This window comes from Mauremys mutica, chromosome 2 (assembly GCF_020497125.1).
Source record: "Mauremys mutica isolate MM-2020 ecotype Southern chromosome 2, ASM2049712v1, whole genome shotgun sequence".
Taxonomy (NCBI): domain Eukaryota; kingdom Metazoa; phylum Chordata; order Testudines; family Geoemydidae; genus Mauremys; species Mauremys mutica.
In genome coordinates this window covers 38482393-38499584 of record NC_059073.1, presented here as the reverse complement: position 1 = coordinate 38499584, position 17192 = coordinate 38482393, and the positions used below count along the sequence as shown (strand labels likewise).

Sequence of the window (17192 nt, the reverse complement as noted above, 5' to 3'; positions counted from 1 at the left end):
TTATGATCACTGGCGTGAGCATAGGAAGGCTTTTGGCTTCAAGGGGATTACTTGTGTGCTGGAACTTAGGCAAATGCTTTAGCACCTTGCTGAGTTGGGGCCTATATGAAAGTGATCATTTTAAATATGTTCATTTTGAGATTTGCTAGTAAATTTGACATATAAATCAAAATGGTAAAAGTAAAAACTGCACATTTCTTATTGTTAATATCTTGTTTTGTTTGTTATTATTTCCCTCATTGGAAAGGTCCCTGCTTGCCAGCAGTAGTTGTTGTTTACACAGTGCAATAAGTAGGCAATGTTTGGCACTTTATAAACCCAGAGTAAACAAGGGCCAAAGTTTACAAACCCGAGTGCCAAAAGTTAGGCTCCTGAATCACTGAAAACCTGCAGTTACCATTTTCTTCAATGCGAGCTGCACTTGTGTAAGTGAGCACAGATTTATCCCTTAGGATTTAGTTTCGTTAGAATACAGATAACTAAGGAACTGGCTACATTGGGACATTAGTGTTTAGCCAAAAGAAGTGAATTTATAGGAAGAAAGAACCAGTCTGAAACAAGACATGAAGATGAAGGTGTGAGGATACTGCACTAAGGAGAGAGGGTTGGCAGAGAAAATGATTGCTGAAAGGTTGGTAGGAGTGGAGCTGTGTAGAGCCTTAATGGTGAGGACAAGGAGTTTGAGCCTAATATGGAAAAAGGGTCAGAGCATGAAAGTGATTCCAGGAGGAGGAAGGGTGAATGGAGAGAAAGATTAATCATAGTTCAGTAGACCCACAATATTCCATAATAATGGCTCAATACATCTTAGTAATAATACCATTGTAACTGTATTTGTATTGTGATTGTAGTGTAGTGTGTTGGAGTAGTACTGTAGAACAATGGTTAACTACTTTTTCTGGGTTTGCAACTCCCAGAATGCAAAATATATATATGATGCATCATATTCCACAAGTCTGTGGGATATAGGTCATGTGAATAAGTAATGGGAGGCTTTTGGGTGCCTGGAGTGGGACAGCTTATTCTGCGGTCATGTGTTAGTGTTGCTGAGTGGGTGGAAAAGCTGCTGGGGGTTCTTTTGGGGGGTAGATGGGCGTCTGGTAAACATGGTTTTCCTTTGTCATGAAGATGAGTGTTGTATAGCTGGGAAGGCTGAGAAGCAATAGAGAGCTACTCCTGTAGAATTCCAGAGGATTATTTTTTCTTCTTTTAATAAGCATCTGACCTCTTAACTAGAATCCCTTGTAGTTGTTGGATATCGATTGAGATATATGCAAGTTCCAGTCTACAATATGCAGCCTTAGCAGGTATGTCAGATACCTAGTCATAAAGTCACTAGCCAATCAAATCAAAATCTTGTTTCATAATGGCCATATGTATGAGACTGTGTATAATGCATTATATATACTATAATATTATGTAGTAAAACTATCCAGTATTTATGCATTGTGTATGACACTCACACAATTGCCCCTCCCCTTACACTGCCCATATATAAAATGTACATAAATGTATAGCAATGTGATTGCAGAGTTGTGTTACAGGAGGAGAGCAGACCTGAATAAGCTGGCACCTCCTTGGAGGTGCTTCCACTATCCGTGTCTTTTAAATCCCATTAAAAAAAATTAAAATATTCATTTTTAACAGTTTTTGGTAGAGTATTGATTTACTTGCTGACTCAGCAAGATTGTGTCTCAATCATCATCGTCATCTCCTTTTTCCCACATCAGGGTTGGGTAAGGCTGAGGAAATGAGCAAATTTCAGCCATTGATCTGCCATTTGAGCCTGTTGGAGGGTTGCCTAGATGGTTTTATATACTGTGTTATACCACTGTGTTATACCTCTTTGGACATCCACAGCCTCTCTTGCTGTGGACTCTTCCATAGAGAACCATTTTAGGTAGTCAATATGGGGTCATACTAGCAACATAGCCAAACTATTATAGTTGGAATCTTTTTAAAGATTGTAGTCACACATTGCACATTCAGTTTTTAACAGGTATCATCGTTTCTTAGTCTGGTTAGCCTTGCCAAGCCTAGCATATGATGGAGGCACCCCACATTTCAAATGTTTGTGGCTTTTGCTTCAGATGCTAGCAAATCTGCCATGTTTTCACTGGAAATTCCAGTGGGAGTTGATGATGGCCTAAGCATTATCTCCTGCTATGTGCTTCCTATGCCTACATCAGAGAGTTCTTGAGCAAACGTATTGCCAGGGAGCAGGAAGTAGTGAAGTGGAGCAGGTCATCTTACTCATGCCTAGAGAGCCATGGGATTTCTGTGGGATTTCTCAGTGTATGTTGTGATATATATATACTTTTTATAGTGGTATGCTCCCTTTTACCTTCTCAGAAGCATGATCCCAAAGAGGATGTTCTGGGAATTCCATGTCATTGACTCCATAGCATTTTCATAATAACTTTTCCACTGCTGCAGGTTTTCCAAAGGAGGGGATGATATAAGCTATTGTCTCATATTTGCTCCTCCCAGCTAGGTTCAGAGAATGAATAAGAATATTCCTGCAATTACTGCTTGTATCTGTTGGAGATGGCTGTGGTGCTGGGTACCAGCACTGCTGGGTACCAGCTGGGTACCAGCAGTGCACTCTTCTGTAGTCTTTCCTGTACTCTCAGTGCAGCTTCTGATGATCCCCAGGGAGTGAAGGTGCATTGAAGGAAACAGCCTGACACAAATGCAGGGGGACGAGGAGCAGAGTGGGGACAGCAACCTGACTCTCTTTAGCTTCTAGTAACGTCTCCATATTCCCCAGTCACCCCTGTCTATTTCCAATCTCCATTTCTGAAAGGTATAAGGGATAGTCTCATGTCTCTCTCTGTGCCCTTCCCACTGTTCCAGGGCACCCTGAAGGGGAAATAAGTGACAATTTTGCTAACATTCAAAAATCATGAGTCAGGCCCCTTAAAATGATGAGATTTAATAATAAGAAAATGTGCAATTATTTTTATTTGCCATCTAATTTCTGAGCCCATAGGTATACACAGGTCAGGTTTTCAGCTTTCTTCAGGAACTCTAAGGGCTAGACACTTAATTTTTTTTAAACATTAAAGCTGAGAATCTCCTGTAATCATTTGACTCCAGGAGCTGAGGCTTTCAGAAAAAACAACCATCACAAAACTCAAAATAAAATAGTGAGAGTTGGCAACACTGAGATAATGATAACTCCTCACTGGTAAGAAATGTTATGTATGGAGCTGCACAATACTTGGATGCTATGTTTGCAAGGCATGTGTTTGTTAAAACATTTGAGAATAATTCATCTGTACAGCAGTAGTGGGAAAAGCAAGGTAAATAATGTAGGCATATTAAGTTATGAATGGTGAAAATAGGGAAAAGGGCACCTCGAAGAATCAAACCAGACTTTCTTTTACATAGTAATTACTGGTTTGTTAACAGTTAGCCCTGTCTTTCTGATTTCACTGTCAGGATGTTCCACTGCTATGTCTGCCAATAGTTGGTCACACACTAGAGGAGCGTTAACTAATCAGTGAAGTCCCCTTTATAGTAGCTGGACTTACTGTGTATGTGCTTTGCACATGATCGCAGCTGAGACTCAACCTAAGCCCCTTATGTTTAGTTCTGTTAAAATGGATGATAAAAGGTAGAACTTCATGTAACATATGAAGTAAGTGCATTATGTATGCAATCAATTCATTTTTTTCAGCTTTCTCTTTACTGTGGTACTTCTTATTTAAATTTGTTTTGAAAATTGATGAACAAATTTGTGCATGAACCTGTATAAAACAACTTTTCATTGATCTGTTTTCTTCTGCAGGAAATTGCATCAACAATTTGAAATGTATAAGGAGCAGGTGAAGAAGATGGGTGAAGAATCACAGCAGCAGCAGGAGCAGAAGAGCGATGCCCCCACCTGTGGTATCTGCCACAAAACAAAATTTGCTGATGGCTGTGGCCATAACTGTTCATATTGCCAAACTAAATTCTGTGCTCGTTGCGGAGGAAGAGTGTCTTTACGCTCAAATAAGGTATATCATTTGTTTAAAATAAGTATCACTGAATTTTCATATTGATGTTGCTTAATGTGAATTGTGATGTAATTTGGTACAGAAGTTTTCTGAAGATTATTATTGTAATTTGTCCACAGTCAGTTACTTTAGTTATTGGAAATATATGTGCTGAAAAAATGGCTCCCTAGGACATACCTGTGCCGGTCCACAAGTTTGGTATCTGTTGTTCAGAATCACTAGTAAATGCCTTATGGTTATTGCTCAAACAATATTTCCTTCAAGGAGGAAACTGTTTTAGGGTCTATTTAGGCTGTTGTCCCTTTGACAAAGAATCTTCATTAAAACTCTGGGTCCACCTGGAGACCAGTGAATATTGCTTTTAATTTAACACATACCACAGTTCTGCTGCAGGATCCGTGTATGTGGATCCTTGTGTCTGTGTGGATCCAATTACAAGATCAGTGCCTATATATGGAAGGAAAGGAATTTATTTAGTGACAATCGTGTTGGGGTATTTAGAGTTAGAGGTTAGAGCAAGAAATTGTTCCTGGCTTTGCCTGTCCCAGGCTCACTTGGACACTTAGCTTCATTTTACCTCAGTTTAGTAATGGGTCTTATAATGTTTACCTACCTCCATATTGTCATTTGAGGGGGCTAATTAAACGATGTTTGTAAACTGCTTTTTTCTTGTACAAAGCACCACAGAATGCAAAGTATGTACAGGGAAAATATATCACATTTTTTTTTGCGTTTGAGAAAGTATGTTTCATTTTTAAAAGATTATTGTGCTAAGAAATAATATTCACAGCTATCATAATGATTTGTATTATGAGAAATCAAGTGGACTACCAGGTTGAATTAAAAATAATTAAAACCAGTACAGCAGAACTCAAGTAATTACCAAAGTATTTTAGTTTAGTAGAGAAATTAGTTTACTACAAATTTTAAATAAAATTCCCAAAATGATGACTTGACATAAAATAGGGAATAATGGCATAACAATGTAAATCAAATTCAGCATAGAAGTCTGTCTCAGATTCAGATATTCAGTAAAAGCAGCAAAGAATTCTGTGGCACCTTATAGACTAACAGACGTTTTGGAGCATGAGCTTTCATGGGTGAATACCCACTTTGTCAGATGCAAGACTTGCATCCGACGAAGTGGGTATTGACCCACGAAAAGCTCATGCTCCAAAACGTTTGTTAGTCTATAAGGTGCCACAGGATTCTTTGCTGCTTTTACAGATCCAGACTAACACAGCTACCCCTCTGATACTCAGATATTCAGGGCACTGTTCTGAGCTCTTTTTTTTTTATGTGAGTCTTTATGGGAACATGCATGATTACTTTGAGTAGAGTAATTGGCACAACATGCACATTGCATGCAGAGTAAGAGAAATTGGTATGTATTTTACAGGAAGTTGCTTTCTTTATCATAGCATTAGGCTGAAAAACAGGGACAATAATAAAAAAAAAACCCCAACAAAAAACAAAAAAAAACGAGGAGTCCTTTTGGCACCTTAGAGACTAATTTATTTGGGCATAAGCTTTCGTGGGCTAGAACCCATTTAATCAAATGTATGAAGTAAAAAATACAGAAGCAGGTATAAATACATAAGGTTTAATATGTATGTCAGTAATGCAAGTTATAAATCAGAGTACACAGAAATCTTCTGCTCAATGATGGCTAAACGTAGCTGACGGTGTATACATCTCTCAGGCTATGTTGAACATAATGAAAGTTAGTTAAAATATATTTTTAAAGTTTTTGTAGAGCCTTTTATCCTGAAGGATCTGACATACAATTATTACTTTTGATAACTAAATAAGGTTACAACAATATTTTTAGTATAGGAAATACCATCAAATACTGTGATAATTTTATCTAGTTATCGAAAGCAAAATTAGATAGTCTTTATTGCTGTACACTCAAACGTCATGAGAAGACACCTTTGTGTTGGGAAGGTGTCACCAATTGGCACCCAGAAAAAACGCTCCTAAATGTGGGGGTGCTATGTGCACATTTTGTCAATTACTCTGTTGAAAGAAATCAATTTTACTGGCAGAAAGTGAAATTGACAAGAGCCTGCCAGGCAGTTGGGAAAGTCAAAATTGTACAGAAGAACTGAAATTTCCCCACTGAAAATTTCAGTTGTACAAAAAAAGGGAGTTTTTAATCAGAAAAAAATTCCGATTAAAATTTTTTGATCAATTCTAATGGTTGACTCTTTTTTTTACCTGTATCCTCAAAGTCCATCAGATTGATCATTTAAGATAGAAGAGGGAAGCTGTACTTACAAACATGGAGTAGATGACAAATGACTGGAACACAGCCATGTGATAATTCATTCAAAGACTGGGTTGTTTTTATTTCCTGTGTCTAAAATAAGATCATTGATGGACCTGTTTGATCTCTTTCCATAATTCCAAATTCATCTGGGTTTATGCCAGTTTTTGCTGCTATACACATCAGTGCAGGTCATGTAGAGGCAGCAAACATCGGAAAAGGAAGTTGCTGAAGTGCAAAGCAGCCACAATTGCCCTTCTCTTAGGCTATGTTTACACTACAGCCTATTTTTGGTATAACTTATGTCACTGGGGTGTGAAAAAACCACCTCCCTGAGCAACATAAATTACACCGACATAAGCACTCACATGCACACCGCTATGTTGGCAGGAAAGCTTCTCCCGCTGCCATACCTACCACATATCTCAGAGGTGGTTTTATTATGCTGATGAGAGAGCTCTCTCCCTACGACATAGAGTATCTTCACCAGACATGCTGCAGTGGCACAGCTGTATCCTCAGGCCTGGGAACGGTACTCAAGAGTGTCACAGCTAAATACAAGATCAAACAGATAGTTCAGCATAAGTAGTTAACACACATTCTAAGGGACCATTAAGGGTGATGTGGCGCTTTAATACCATGGTAGTCAGAGGACAAAAAAGGGGGTAAGTGGGTTACAAATTGTTTTAATAAGCCGTAAATCCAGTGTCTTTATTAAGACCATGATTTTTAGTGTCTAGCAAAGTTATGAATTTAATCTCCCAGGCTCTTCTTTTGAAGGTGTTGGGCAGATTTCCTTTGAAGATGAGGACTGAGAGGTCAGATACAGTGAGGTCGTTATGTGAAAAGTGTTCACCCACAGATATTGGGTGATATGGTGTTTTTGTCTTTAATCATTTTCCTGTGTACGTTCATTCGAGAACATAGTGATTGTCTCGTTTCACCCACATAGTTGCTATGGGACATTTAGTGTACTGGATGAGGTACAAAACATGTGATATCAGTGGGTCCTATACATGCCTCTTGAAAGATGTGTTGTGGGGGTTATTGATCACTGAAGCAGTGGAGATATGTCATCAGGTTTTGCATTTGTTGTTCTGGCAGGGTCAGGTGCTGCTCTGAGTTGGTGTGTCTTGGGTCTGTGGGCAGCTTGCTTCTGATGATGAGCTTGGAGAGGTTGCAGGGTTGTTTGAAGACCAGAAGAGGGGGATCAGGAAAGATTTCTTTCAGGGTGGGGTCCCCCTCGAGTACAGGTTATAGTTGTTGATGATACCCCTTAGGGGTTCCAGAGAGGGTGGTAGGTGACAACTAAAGGCATGCAGTTGGAGAGGGGTTTATTTTTATATTGAAGGAAAACCCGCTCTGACCACACACCCCTAGTTGTCACAGGAAAATGATATAAGACAAAAGTACCATATCACTAGTGGATGAACACTTTTCACAAAACCAACCCTCTATATCTGACCTCTCAGTCCTCATCCTAAAAGGAAACCTTCAAAAGAGGAGCCTAGGAGCTTAAATTCATAACTTTGCTAGACACTAAAAATCATGGTCTTAATAAAGAAACTGGATTTATGGCTTATTACAATAATTGATAAACCACTATATCCCCCTCCACCTTTTTGTCCTGTGACTCAGGGGTGTTAAAGGGCCACGTCACCTCAACTGGTCCCTTAGAATATGTGCTAACTACTTATGCTAAATTATATGTTTGATCTTGTATTTAGCTGAGACACTCTGAGTACATAATAACATGACTTAAAATCATTAAGTTATGCATATTGTTAGTCTTTGTAACTGTAATTTTATTACTGTTGCCTTCATTCTTCTAGTCATTGTCATGCTCCCTCGTTGTCTTAATATAGATTGTAAGCTCTTCAGGGAGGGGATTGTCTTCCTATGTGTGCATACAACACCATGTACAAAGAGACTCCTATTCTAATTGTGGCCTCTTGGGCATGACCACAATAAAAATATTTTTATTGTTACTAAGTATTTGTAAAGGCAGATTCACAGATTCCAAGGCCAGAAGGGACTACTGTGATCAGATAGTCGGCCCTCCTGTATAACACAGGCCATATAACTTCCTCACAATGATTTTTAGAGCATAACAGGGCCAGAGCAAAGTTTTAATTTTCAGAGAAATTTGGGAAAATGTAAAAGAAGCAACAATTTTTAGGTAACTTCCTGTTTTAAGAGACGTCTCAAAGCATCCACAGTCATAGTGAGTTAAATTCTTTGTACTGACTGGGTGAGCCAAAGTGTGCTGAGGCTGGCCACATCCTCCTGATTGGGGATTTCATTGTGGGAGTCTCCAATAGATATAGAGATGGCTCTTATACCATCCTTTTCACAGGCTTCAGTATTAGGTCTTAGTTGGGGGTGGGGAAGAGGAGTGGCTGAAGTGTGTTATATTCTGACTGCCCTCAGATAGTGGAAAGTCCTTTGGGGACAATTGCCTGCTGCCTCAGGTTAGAGCAGTTCCAGGTCTGCTGTAATCTGTGCTTTAGCCAAATACCCTCTAAAAAATCAGAATGCTGTAAGTGGTTCCCTGACAGCCTCCCCCTCTGCTTTGCCAAGTGCAAACTTTGTGAAAAAGAGAAGCTGTCCAACTGAGTATAAATTTTCTGCATCTTATTATGAGACTACCTCTGTTAACCAATCAATTTTTCTGGGCCTCTCGCATGATTGCTTGAGATATTTTACAGTCTATGGTATTGGCAATGATCAGGTGACTTGGATTTATTGGACATAATTTTGATATCACTTACACTCTCATAAACTTCATTCATTTAAATAGAGTTACTCCTGACTAACATTGGTGTGAGAGGAAAACCAGGCCATGCAATTTTTATTTAATTTAATTATTATTATTTTTTTTTACTATTGATGGGATAAAATGATTGGGATAAAACATCCCGCCCCCAACAGTGCTGTGTTAAGTTTCTAAAATTTGTATTTAAACCCTTTCGCAGCTTGAATGGCGGAAGGTAATTTGACAGAGAGCACTCACTCACCTAGAAGTGCCTTTGAATGTTCTGATGTCAATGGATTTGATTTGTTAAAGTTATGAAGCTTTGTAAATTACACTTTGCAAATATGCAGAGCATTTTTAACAACGATCTGCTAACATGAGGCTCCACTCTTCATGTATGTTCAATAACTGAGTAGTGACTGTAAATGTGTAAATTGCACATTGAATGAGGTCGGGCTACACAGTAAAATGTATATTGACTGGTACTCTGCACAGTGAAAGAGGCAGTGTCAACAGGTGCATAGCCATGTGCAGCTGAAAAATTAAGTGCTGACACACAGCTTTCATGCATTGATAAGTTGGTGTCCAATTGATATAATTTTCAATAGCACAAAGTGCCAACTCAGTGAGGCAGGACCTTTAGGGTCAGTGTTTTGTTTTTCTACCTCTCTTTTCAAGAGAGGAAAAATATATTTGTATTACATATATAAAATACATATTTAGCTTGTATATAGATACAATTGTGTGTGTGTGTGTGTGTGTACTGTTATATGTGTAATACAAAAATGTTTTTATTTTTGTACAGTGTCCATTGCAGTGTTTGTTGTTACTTTGGGACATTATTCAAGCTGTTTACTATGAAAGAATAGGATTCCTGCAGAGATGGTGTACTTCAAAGTTTCAGTAAAATACCTGTAGGAGTCAGGAAGGGATGTTTTCTCCCAAATGTATTCTGTTTTTTATTTTTATTTAATCTCCTTCCTCTGAATCCTATCTTCACACAGGATTCTCACTAACCCACCACATTCTGAGTTTGGAGGGATGTTTGTGAAATGGTCGGGGGTGGGGGGAGTTGGATTCTATTTGCTTACATCCTTTGCTATTTTGCTATGCATTATGTCCAGCTTCCTTTATTTAAAATAAGAACTGGTGATTGTTGTGACCTCTTGATTCTAACACGGTTCAGGATCTGGTGGAATGATCTGGTCACCCAAATACATGCAGTTGTTGGTGTGCACCTTTTGTAGACTTACCACTGTCATTAAGAGGGTCAACATTTTTGAGCTGGGGAAGTTTCATTCTGGAAGCTACAAAAACAAAATGAGACTGCCTGGCAGGTCACTTCTACCACTAACTTGAATTTCAAGAATGATCATCTTTAAACAAATATTACACTATTTAATATGCTATCTTTCTGTGTCAGTCAGATTAATCATGAACAGTTGATTGTGCATTTTCTAAAGAATTAAACAGAAGGGTGTGCTGTCTGCTGGGTGCTAAGATACGGGATGTGGACCTAGGGCTAAAGAGGATCCTAACGGGAGCAGGAAAGAATCCACTGATTGTCCTTCATGTGGGAACAAATGATACGGCTAGATTCTCACTGGAACATATCAGGGGAGATTATGCCAGGCTGGGGAAGATGCATAAGGAAGTTGAGGCTCCAGGGATCTTCAGTGGAATTCTGCCTGTTCCTAGAGAAGGGCAACAAAGGTGTGACAAGATTATGATGATCAACAGATGGCTCAGGCAGTGGTGCTATAAGGAGGGCTTTGGGATGTATGGCCACTGGGAAGCATTCATGGACAGAGGACTGTTCTCTCGGGATGGACTTCACCTGAGTAGGGAGGGAAATAGATTTCTAGGATGGAGGCTGGCACAACTGATTAAGAGATCTTTAAACTAGGAATTGGGGGGAGATGGTTGGGAGCTGTCCAGATAATCTCCATGCTGGATTTTAACATTGAGAGGGAAGAAAATGAAGTAAGAAAGGGTACAGCCATGGGTAGGAGAATGGACATAAGGAGGAAGGGTAGTGTAGATACCGGTCTAATAGGTGATATTGGTGGTAGAATGTATGTGCCTAATTATGTAAAGAATGTGAGAAAAGCCAAACAGCGAAAATTAAGATGTTTGTACATTAAGATGTTTGTACATTAATTAAGATGCAAGGAGCCTAAGTAACAAAATGGAGGAACTAGAGCTATTGGTGCAGGAAGTGAAACCAGATATTATAGGGATAACAGAAACATGATGGAATAGTAGTCATGACTGGAGTACAGGTATTGAAGGGTATGTGCTGTTTAGGAAAGATAGAAATAAAGGCAAAGCTGGTGGAGTAGCATTGTATATCAGTGATAAGGTAGACTGTAAAGAAATAAGAAGGGATGGAATCGATAAGACAGAGTCTATCTGGGCAAAAATCACATTGGGGAAGAAAGCTACTAGAGCCTCCCCTGGGATAGTGCTTGGGGTGTGCTATAGACCGCCGAGATCCGATTTGGATATGGGTAGAGACCTCTTTAATGTTTTTAATGAAGTAAATACTAATGGGAATTGTGTGATCATGGGAGACTTTAACTTCCCAGATATAGACTGGAGGACAAATGCTAGTAGTAATAATAGGGCTCAGATTTTCTTAGATGTGATAGCTGATGGATTCCTTCACTGAGTAGGTGCTGAACCAAGAAGAGGAGATGCCATTTTAGATTTGGTTTTGGTGAGTAGAGAGGACCTCAAAAAAGAAATGGTTGTACAGGACAACCTTGGTTCGAGTGATCATGAGTTAATTCAGTTCAAACTAAATGAAAGGATAAACAAAAATAGATCTGTAAGTAGGGTTTTTTTTTACTTCAAAAGGGCTAACTTTAAAAAAAAATTAAGGAAATTAGTTAGGTAAGTGGATTGGACTGAAGAACTTGTGAATCTAAAGGTGGAGGAGGCCTGCATTTTTTTCAAGTCAAGGTTGCAGAAACTATCAGAAGCCTGCATCCCAAGAAAGGGGAAAAAACTCATAAACAGGAGTTGTAGACCAAGCTGGATGAGCAAGCATCTCAGAGAGGTGATTAAGAAAAAGCAGAAAGCCTACAAGGAGTGGAAGATGGGAGGGATTAGCAAGGAAAGCTACCTTATCGAGGTCAGAACATATAGGGATAAAGTGAGAAAGGCCAAAAGCCATGTAGAGTTGGACCTTGCAAAGGGAATTAAGACCAATAGTAAAAGGTTCTATAGCCATATAAATAAGAAGAAAACAAAGAAAGAGGTGGGACCGCTAAACACTGAGGGTGGAGTGGAGGTTAAGGATAATTTAGGCATGGCCCAATATCTATACAAATACTTTGCCTCAGTCTTTAATGAGGCTAATGAGGAGCTTAGGGATAATGGTAGGATGAGAAATGGGAATGAGGATATGGAGGTAAATATTACCACATCTGAGGTGGAAGCCAAACTCGAACAACTTAATGGGACTAAATTGGGGGCCCCAGATAATCTTCATCCAAGAATATTAAAGGAACTGGCACATAAAATTGCAAGCCCATTAGCAAGACTTTTTAATGAATCTGTAAACTCAGGGGTTGCACTGTATGACTGGAGAATTCCTAACATAGTTCCTACTTTTAAGTAAGGAAAAAAAAGTGATCTGGGTAACTACAGGCCTGTTAGTTTGACATCTGTAGTATGCAAGGTCTTGGAAAAAATGTTGAAGGAGAAAGTAGTTAAGGACAAAATACAACATGTTTTTTGTGGAGATTAATGGAAGGAGAAGGCACGCATTAGGGCCCCAAAGATGCGCTGGGTGATCGCTACTTCCCACCACCCAACACAGATGTAATGAGGTTAAGGGGTGTCCGCATAAAGAAATTAAAACTACTGATTATTCCTTAAGAAAGGGTTTTAATGACTTATGGCTATAAATGCAACACAGACAGAATAGGAAAAGAAAATTTAAAGACCAGCATTGAATAAGGAAGACAACCACAAGTACAAGTAATATTATACATCAGGTACTTATTACTATTTTTAATACTGCAGCATTGATATAACCTGAGATCAAATTATTCCGACACCACCATTTTTAATACTGTAGTGTCAGTACAAGTTGAGATCTAATTAGCTCGAGCAACCCAGACTTCTTTATTCCATAAACTTATACTGCATTCAACCAGACTATTTTACTTTAAAACCTTACCCTACCAAGAATATGTTACCTTTTAGTCGACCGCTTTTTGCACTGGCCAGATACAGATAGTCCACGTGATTCAGGTTTCCTCAGTTTAGGGGGTGTGGGTCAGACGGTCAAGGAGAACCACATCCTAGACCAAGACACACACATACACCCACCTGAGGCTCTACACATTTATTTGCCCGCCGTGTTTTGAAGCAGGTCAACCAATCAGGTTAGGCCAAATCTTTAATGTGATTAGAGTTGTCACTTTGGCTGTATAATTCACGCTTACTTATTTTCTTGTGGCCAATTGTTGTTTTAGTTTTATAAGTTATGCACAAGGAGATAAATTATGTCCATATAGCCCATTGTCTCGACTGTGGTTTGTCTAATAGCCAGATGTTCTAAATATGATCAATGTGGGCTAGATAAGCTGTGCCTGGGATTTATCATTTGCAGGATTAGGACCTATCAAAGTTGGGCCAAATCCTGCATTCTTTAGTCACATGCGCTCCACTATTTGTTTTAATAAGGCAGGTGGGATTTGACTGTTAAATTGTTTTTATTAAAATAATTTTCTTTGTGCATGTATTTGTACTTTGACTTTCTTTGAAAATTTAATCCATAAACAACTTGAAGAAAACCAGTAAAATAACATCCCTTTCACCATATACTTTTCATAATTAGAAGAAACAAAAAGCAGTATGTGAATCAATTTCCTTGAAATTTGTTTATTTTTACTAACAAATACTAGTGCTTGGTTTTGGTATGGAAATAACTATCTTTCCTTCTTTGTCTTTTTCTGTCCTTTCTTGCTTTCGTGGATATGAACTCCAGGAGGACAAAGTGGTTAGAGCCTTTTTCTGTCTAACATTATTTATTTTTATGAGTAGTCTTAATACTAAAGGCTAGATTTTGCCCTCACTTATACAGATACAATTCCCACTGAAAGAAAAAGGAGTTGCTCTTGTTTAAGTGAGAGCAGGAATGGGCCTTATGTGTTTAATAATTATTCATCTTAAATACCATAAAATTTAAAGTATTGTAGATATTATGCATGAAAATTCTTTTGTTAAGAAACTTATGAGCATGCACTTGTTTTTCCTTCTTTAATTTTGCAATATTCTATATGTGCAGTTTAAAAAAGAAAAGAAACTGGATAATTGATGCAATACAGTAACTATTGATTTTTTTTTCTTCCAAAAGAATTTGACAACAATTTTACAACTTAAGTGGCACAAATTTAGTAATATCAGCTTTGTTCAAAGTGATAGCTCTGATTGTATTATGAACACCCACATGGTTAAAATTGGTTAGTTTTTTTAATTACATTTTATCCTTCTGATTTTGATGGAATGACAGCTCAGTAGTTTGTGTTTTTTTTCACAGTAATTCAAAACATTAATCATCAAAAATCATCAAGAAAACATGTCTATCCTAAACTTTTAATTTACTAGATACTATTTAATCCCTATAATATTGTGAAGTTAAGAAATAGTGTTTAACTTCTTTTTGTTCTTTAAACTAAATTATAAGCATAGGTTTGTCATCCACAAGTCCTACTGCACATATTATATTGAGCATAATGTTGAAAGAATGTTAAAAGTTATGCATGCCACTAATATTTTGCTAGTTTGTTTTGTGAATACTAAACCTAAAGTATTCTCTTAAAATACTGTTTTTATTCTAGCTATGTTTAGGAGAGGATGTGTAAGAGAATATGAATATGCCTGGACAGCTTTAAACATTTATTGAAAGAAATTAAATTTCATTTAAAAAAAAATACAAACAACAAAATATCCTGGCTAAACTAAATCTACTTTTCCATGAAAGTGACTACAAACATTCTAAAATCAACTGCAAATATAAAAGCTCTTGTCCTCTAGTGCTTAGCAATTAAATCTCTGTCACTTGCAGACTAAAAAGTTTTTTACAATTTACATATGTCCAAATACGTACACACAGAACAAACTCTCCCATTTAAATAAATGGGAGCTTGTTACCACTTTTCATTGGGAGCTGTTTCAGGCCTCACAGGTTATGTCTACACTGCAGTGAAAAATCCCTCACTGTCCAATGTTATCTCACTCAGGATGATGAGGCTTGGGCTACAGGGAAGTTTAATTGCGGTGTAGATGTTTGGACCCAGGCTCTGGGAACTTCTCCCCTCACAGATTTTGGGCTCCAGCCTGGACCCAAACATCTACACAGCAATTTTACAGCCAGTCACCATGCCTCTGTCTGTGGGTCACAGCTGAGAATACCAGATTTAGGACAAACTGCTAATAAGTGAGGCAGATCCACCCCAAACAGGTGGTTATTCTTCCATAAGATATACCAAGCCAGTAACAAAATTAAGCTTCTGTCTCACCACACTGGTTAACAAGAAGTCCAAACTGTAGTCTCCTTTGGCATCCCAGACCTCGTTTCACCACTCAGACACTAGACTTGATGACTGGTTATTTAATACCAATTTAATCAAACAAAAGTTATTCTAATCCCAAGAGATCAGCCACACAGGGAAGCCAATATATAACTCAGATCTTACCTAATAATCACACTGTTGCTAATCCTTTAGTATCTAATATCTAAAGGTTTATTTATATGTAACCCTTCTGACAGGTGAAGCCGGCAGCAGCCAGGGTCAGGTTCAATATCTAGGGATTCCTTTTCAACAATACAACACAAAACTGGTGCAAGCCCCCACCCAGTAACCTGGGAAAATTACATGCTACCCCTGGGTGCCTCTGAGAGCCAGTTCTTCCCTACTTGCAAGCACAGAGTCTGAATGTAGAAAAGAAACTTTTAATTAAAGGAGAAAAGTCACCTGACATTAATTAGGGAAAATGCCACAAGCAGGATTCATAAACATAAAACTGTGAGGAGAATGCGTGGAGCACAGTCTTCTGTCTCATGTTCTTGAATTCTACAACCAAAACTTTATTTTCTGTGCCCCCCTCTGCTCCCTCACCATACCCCACTCACAGTGGTTGTCTTTGGTCAGTGAGGACCCAGGGTTCAGAAGTGTATCTGCATGAGTTCACCTCTCACTCAGGGAAGAAGGCTCCTGGCTTGCTCTGTCTCTGAGCAGTTTTTCTGGCTGGCCACCCTGCCAGCCCTTTTCCTTGCTACCTGACTGCACTACCAGCCACTGTTCCTCACTGCCTCCCACTGGCTGTTCCCGCCAGACGACTGCTTGCCACTTTTGACAGCCGCTCCTGCCAGTCACCTTCTGCTGCCACCTGCCTCTCTGTTGTGACCTCTGTAGGTCAGTCCTTTAGTGATTGTCAGCTCTTAGTGATTTTTAGCTCTCATCAGGCTGGGCAGAAACACTGTCCCACCACAAGTGATTTCTGCACTTAAAATAACAAAAGACTCCTAATGAAATCTATTTAGCTCTGTTTGAACAGTGGGGAGGAATAGGTTAAACCAGACTGGGGACCCTTAGAGAGAGTCCACGTGGGACACGTGTCCCCACCACTCTCTGCTTTCACTGGCATCTGGCATTCAAGTCCTTGGCTTAACTAGGTCCTTTCAGCTGAGGGGGGCCTCCTCATTTGGGGCAGGTTAACATTCAGTACTAAAGTGATTTGTAACCCAACACCAGCCAAAGTTGATCACTTGGGGCTACACAGCTCCTGTCTGCTAGATACCTATGCAGAGTAGGTGTGTCCATGTGAATACAGTTTGCTCCTGAAGTCTCTCCTCGTCCCCAACTAGCTGTCAGGGGAGAGTTTGTTCAGACCCTGCTTACATCTAAGAGAAAAGAAAGAGGAGAGTATTATGATGGTCAAGGAAAACAAATACATACACTCATTGCAAAGTTCTTGGATCAGACTTCTGGTCATGATGTAATAAACTGCTGGCTTGTAAAGTCTCTCGTAACTTCCAAAAGATTGGAAGATCCTCAGTCCATTGGTTGTAATGCTCCTTTTAGTGTAAGTCCAGAGATCAGATCAGGAAAGAGGCAAAATAGAGATGCTTCCAGGGCTTTTTATA

The 17192-nt window shown here is 38.9% G+C and overlaps 1 protein-coding gene across 18 annotated transcripts in view; it reads left to right on the top strand.

Moving 5' to 3' along the window:
- RIMS2 (regulating synaptic membrane exocytosis 2) overlaps positions 1-17192 on the top strand; it is a 799605-nt gene that overhangs the window by 165418 nt on the left and 616995 nt on the right. For all 18 annotated transcript variants that reach the window (XM_045004549.1, XM_045004555.1, XM_045004557.1 and 15 more), the window contains one exon: positions 3794-4004. In XM_045004549.1, coding sequence (XP_044860484.1) covers positions 3794-4004 — 211 coding nt within the window. The remainder of the gene's footprint in view (positions 1-3793; positions 4005-17192) is intronic.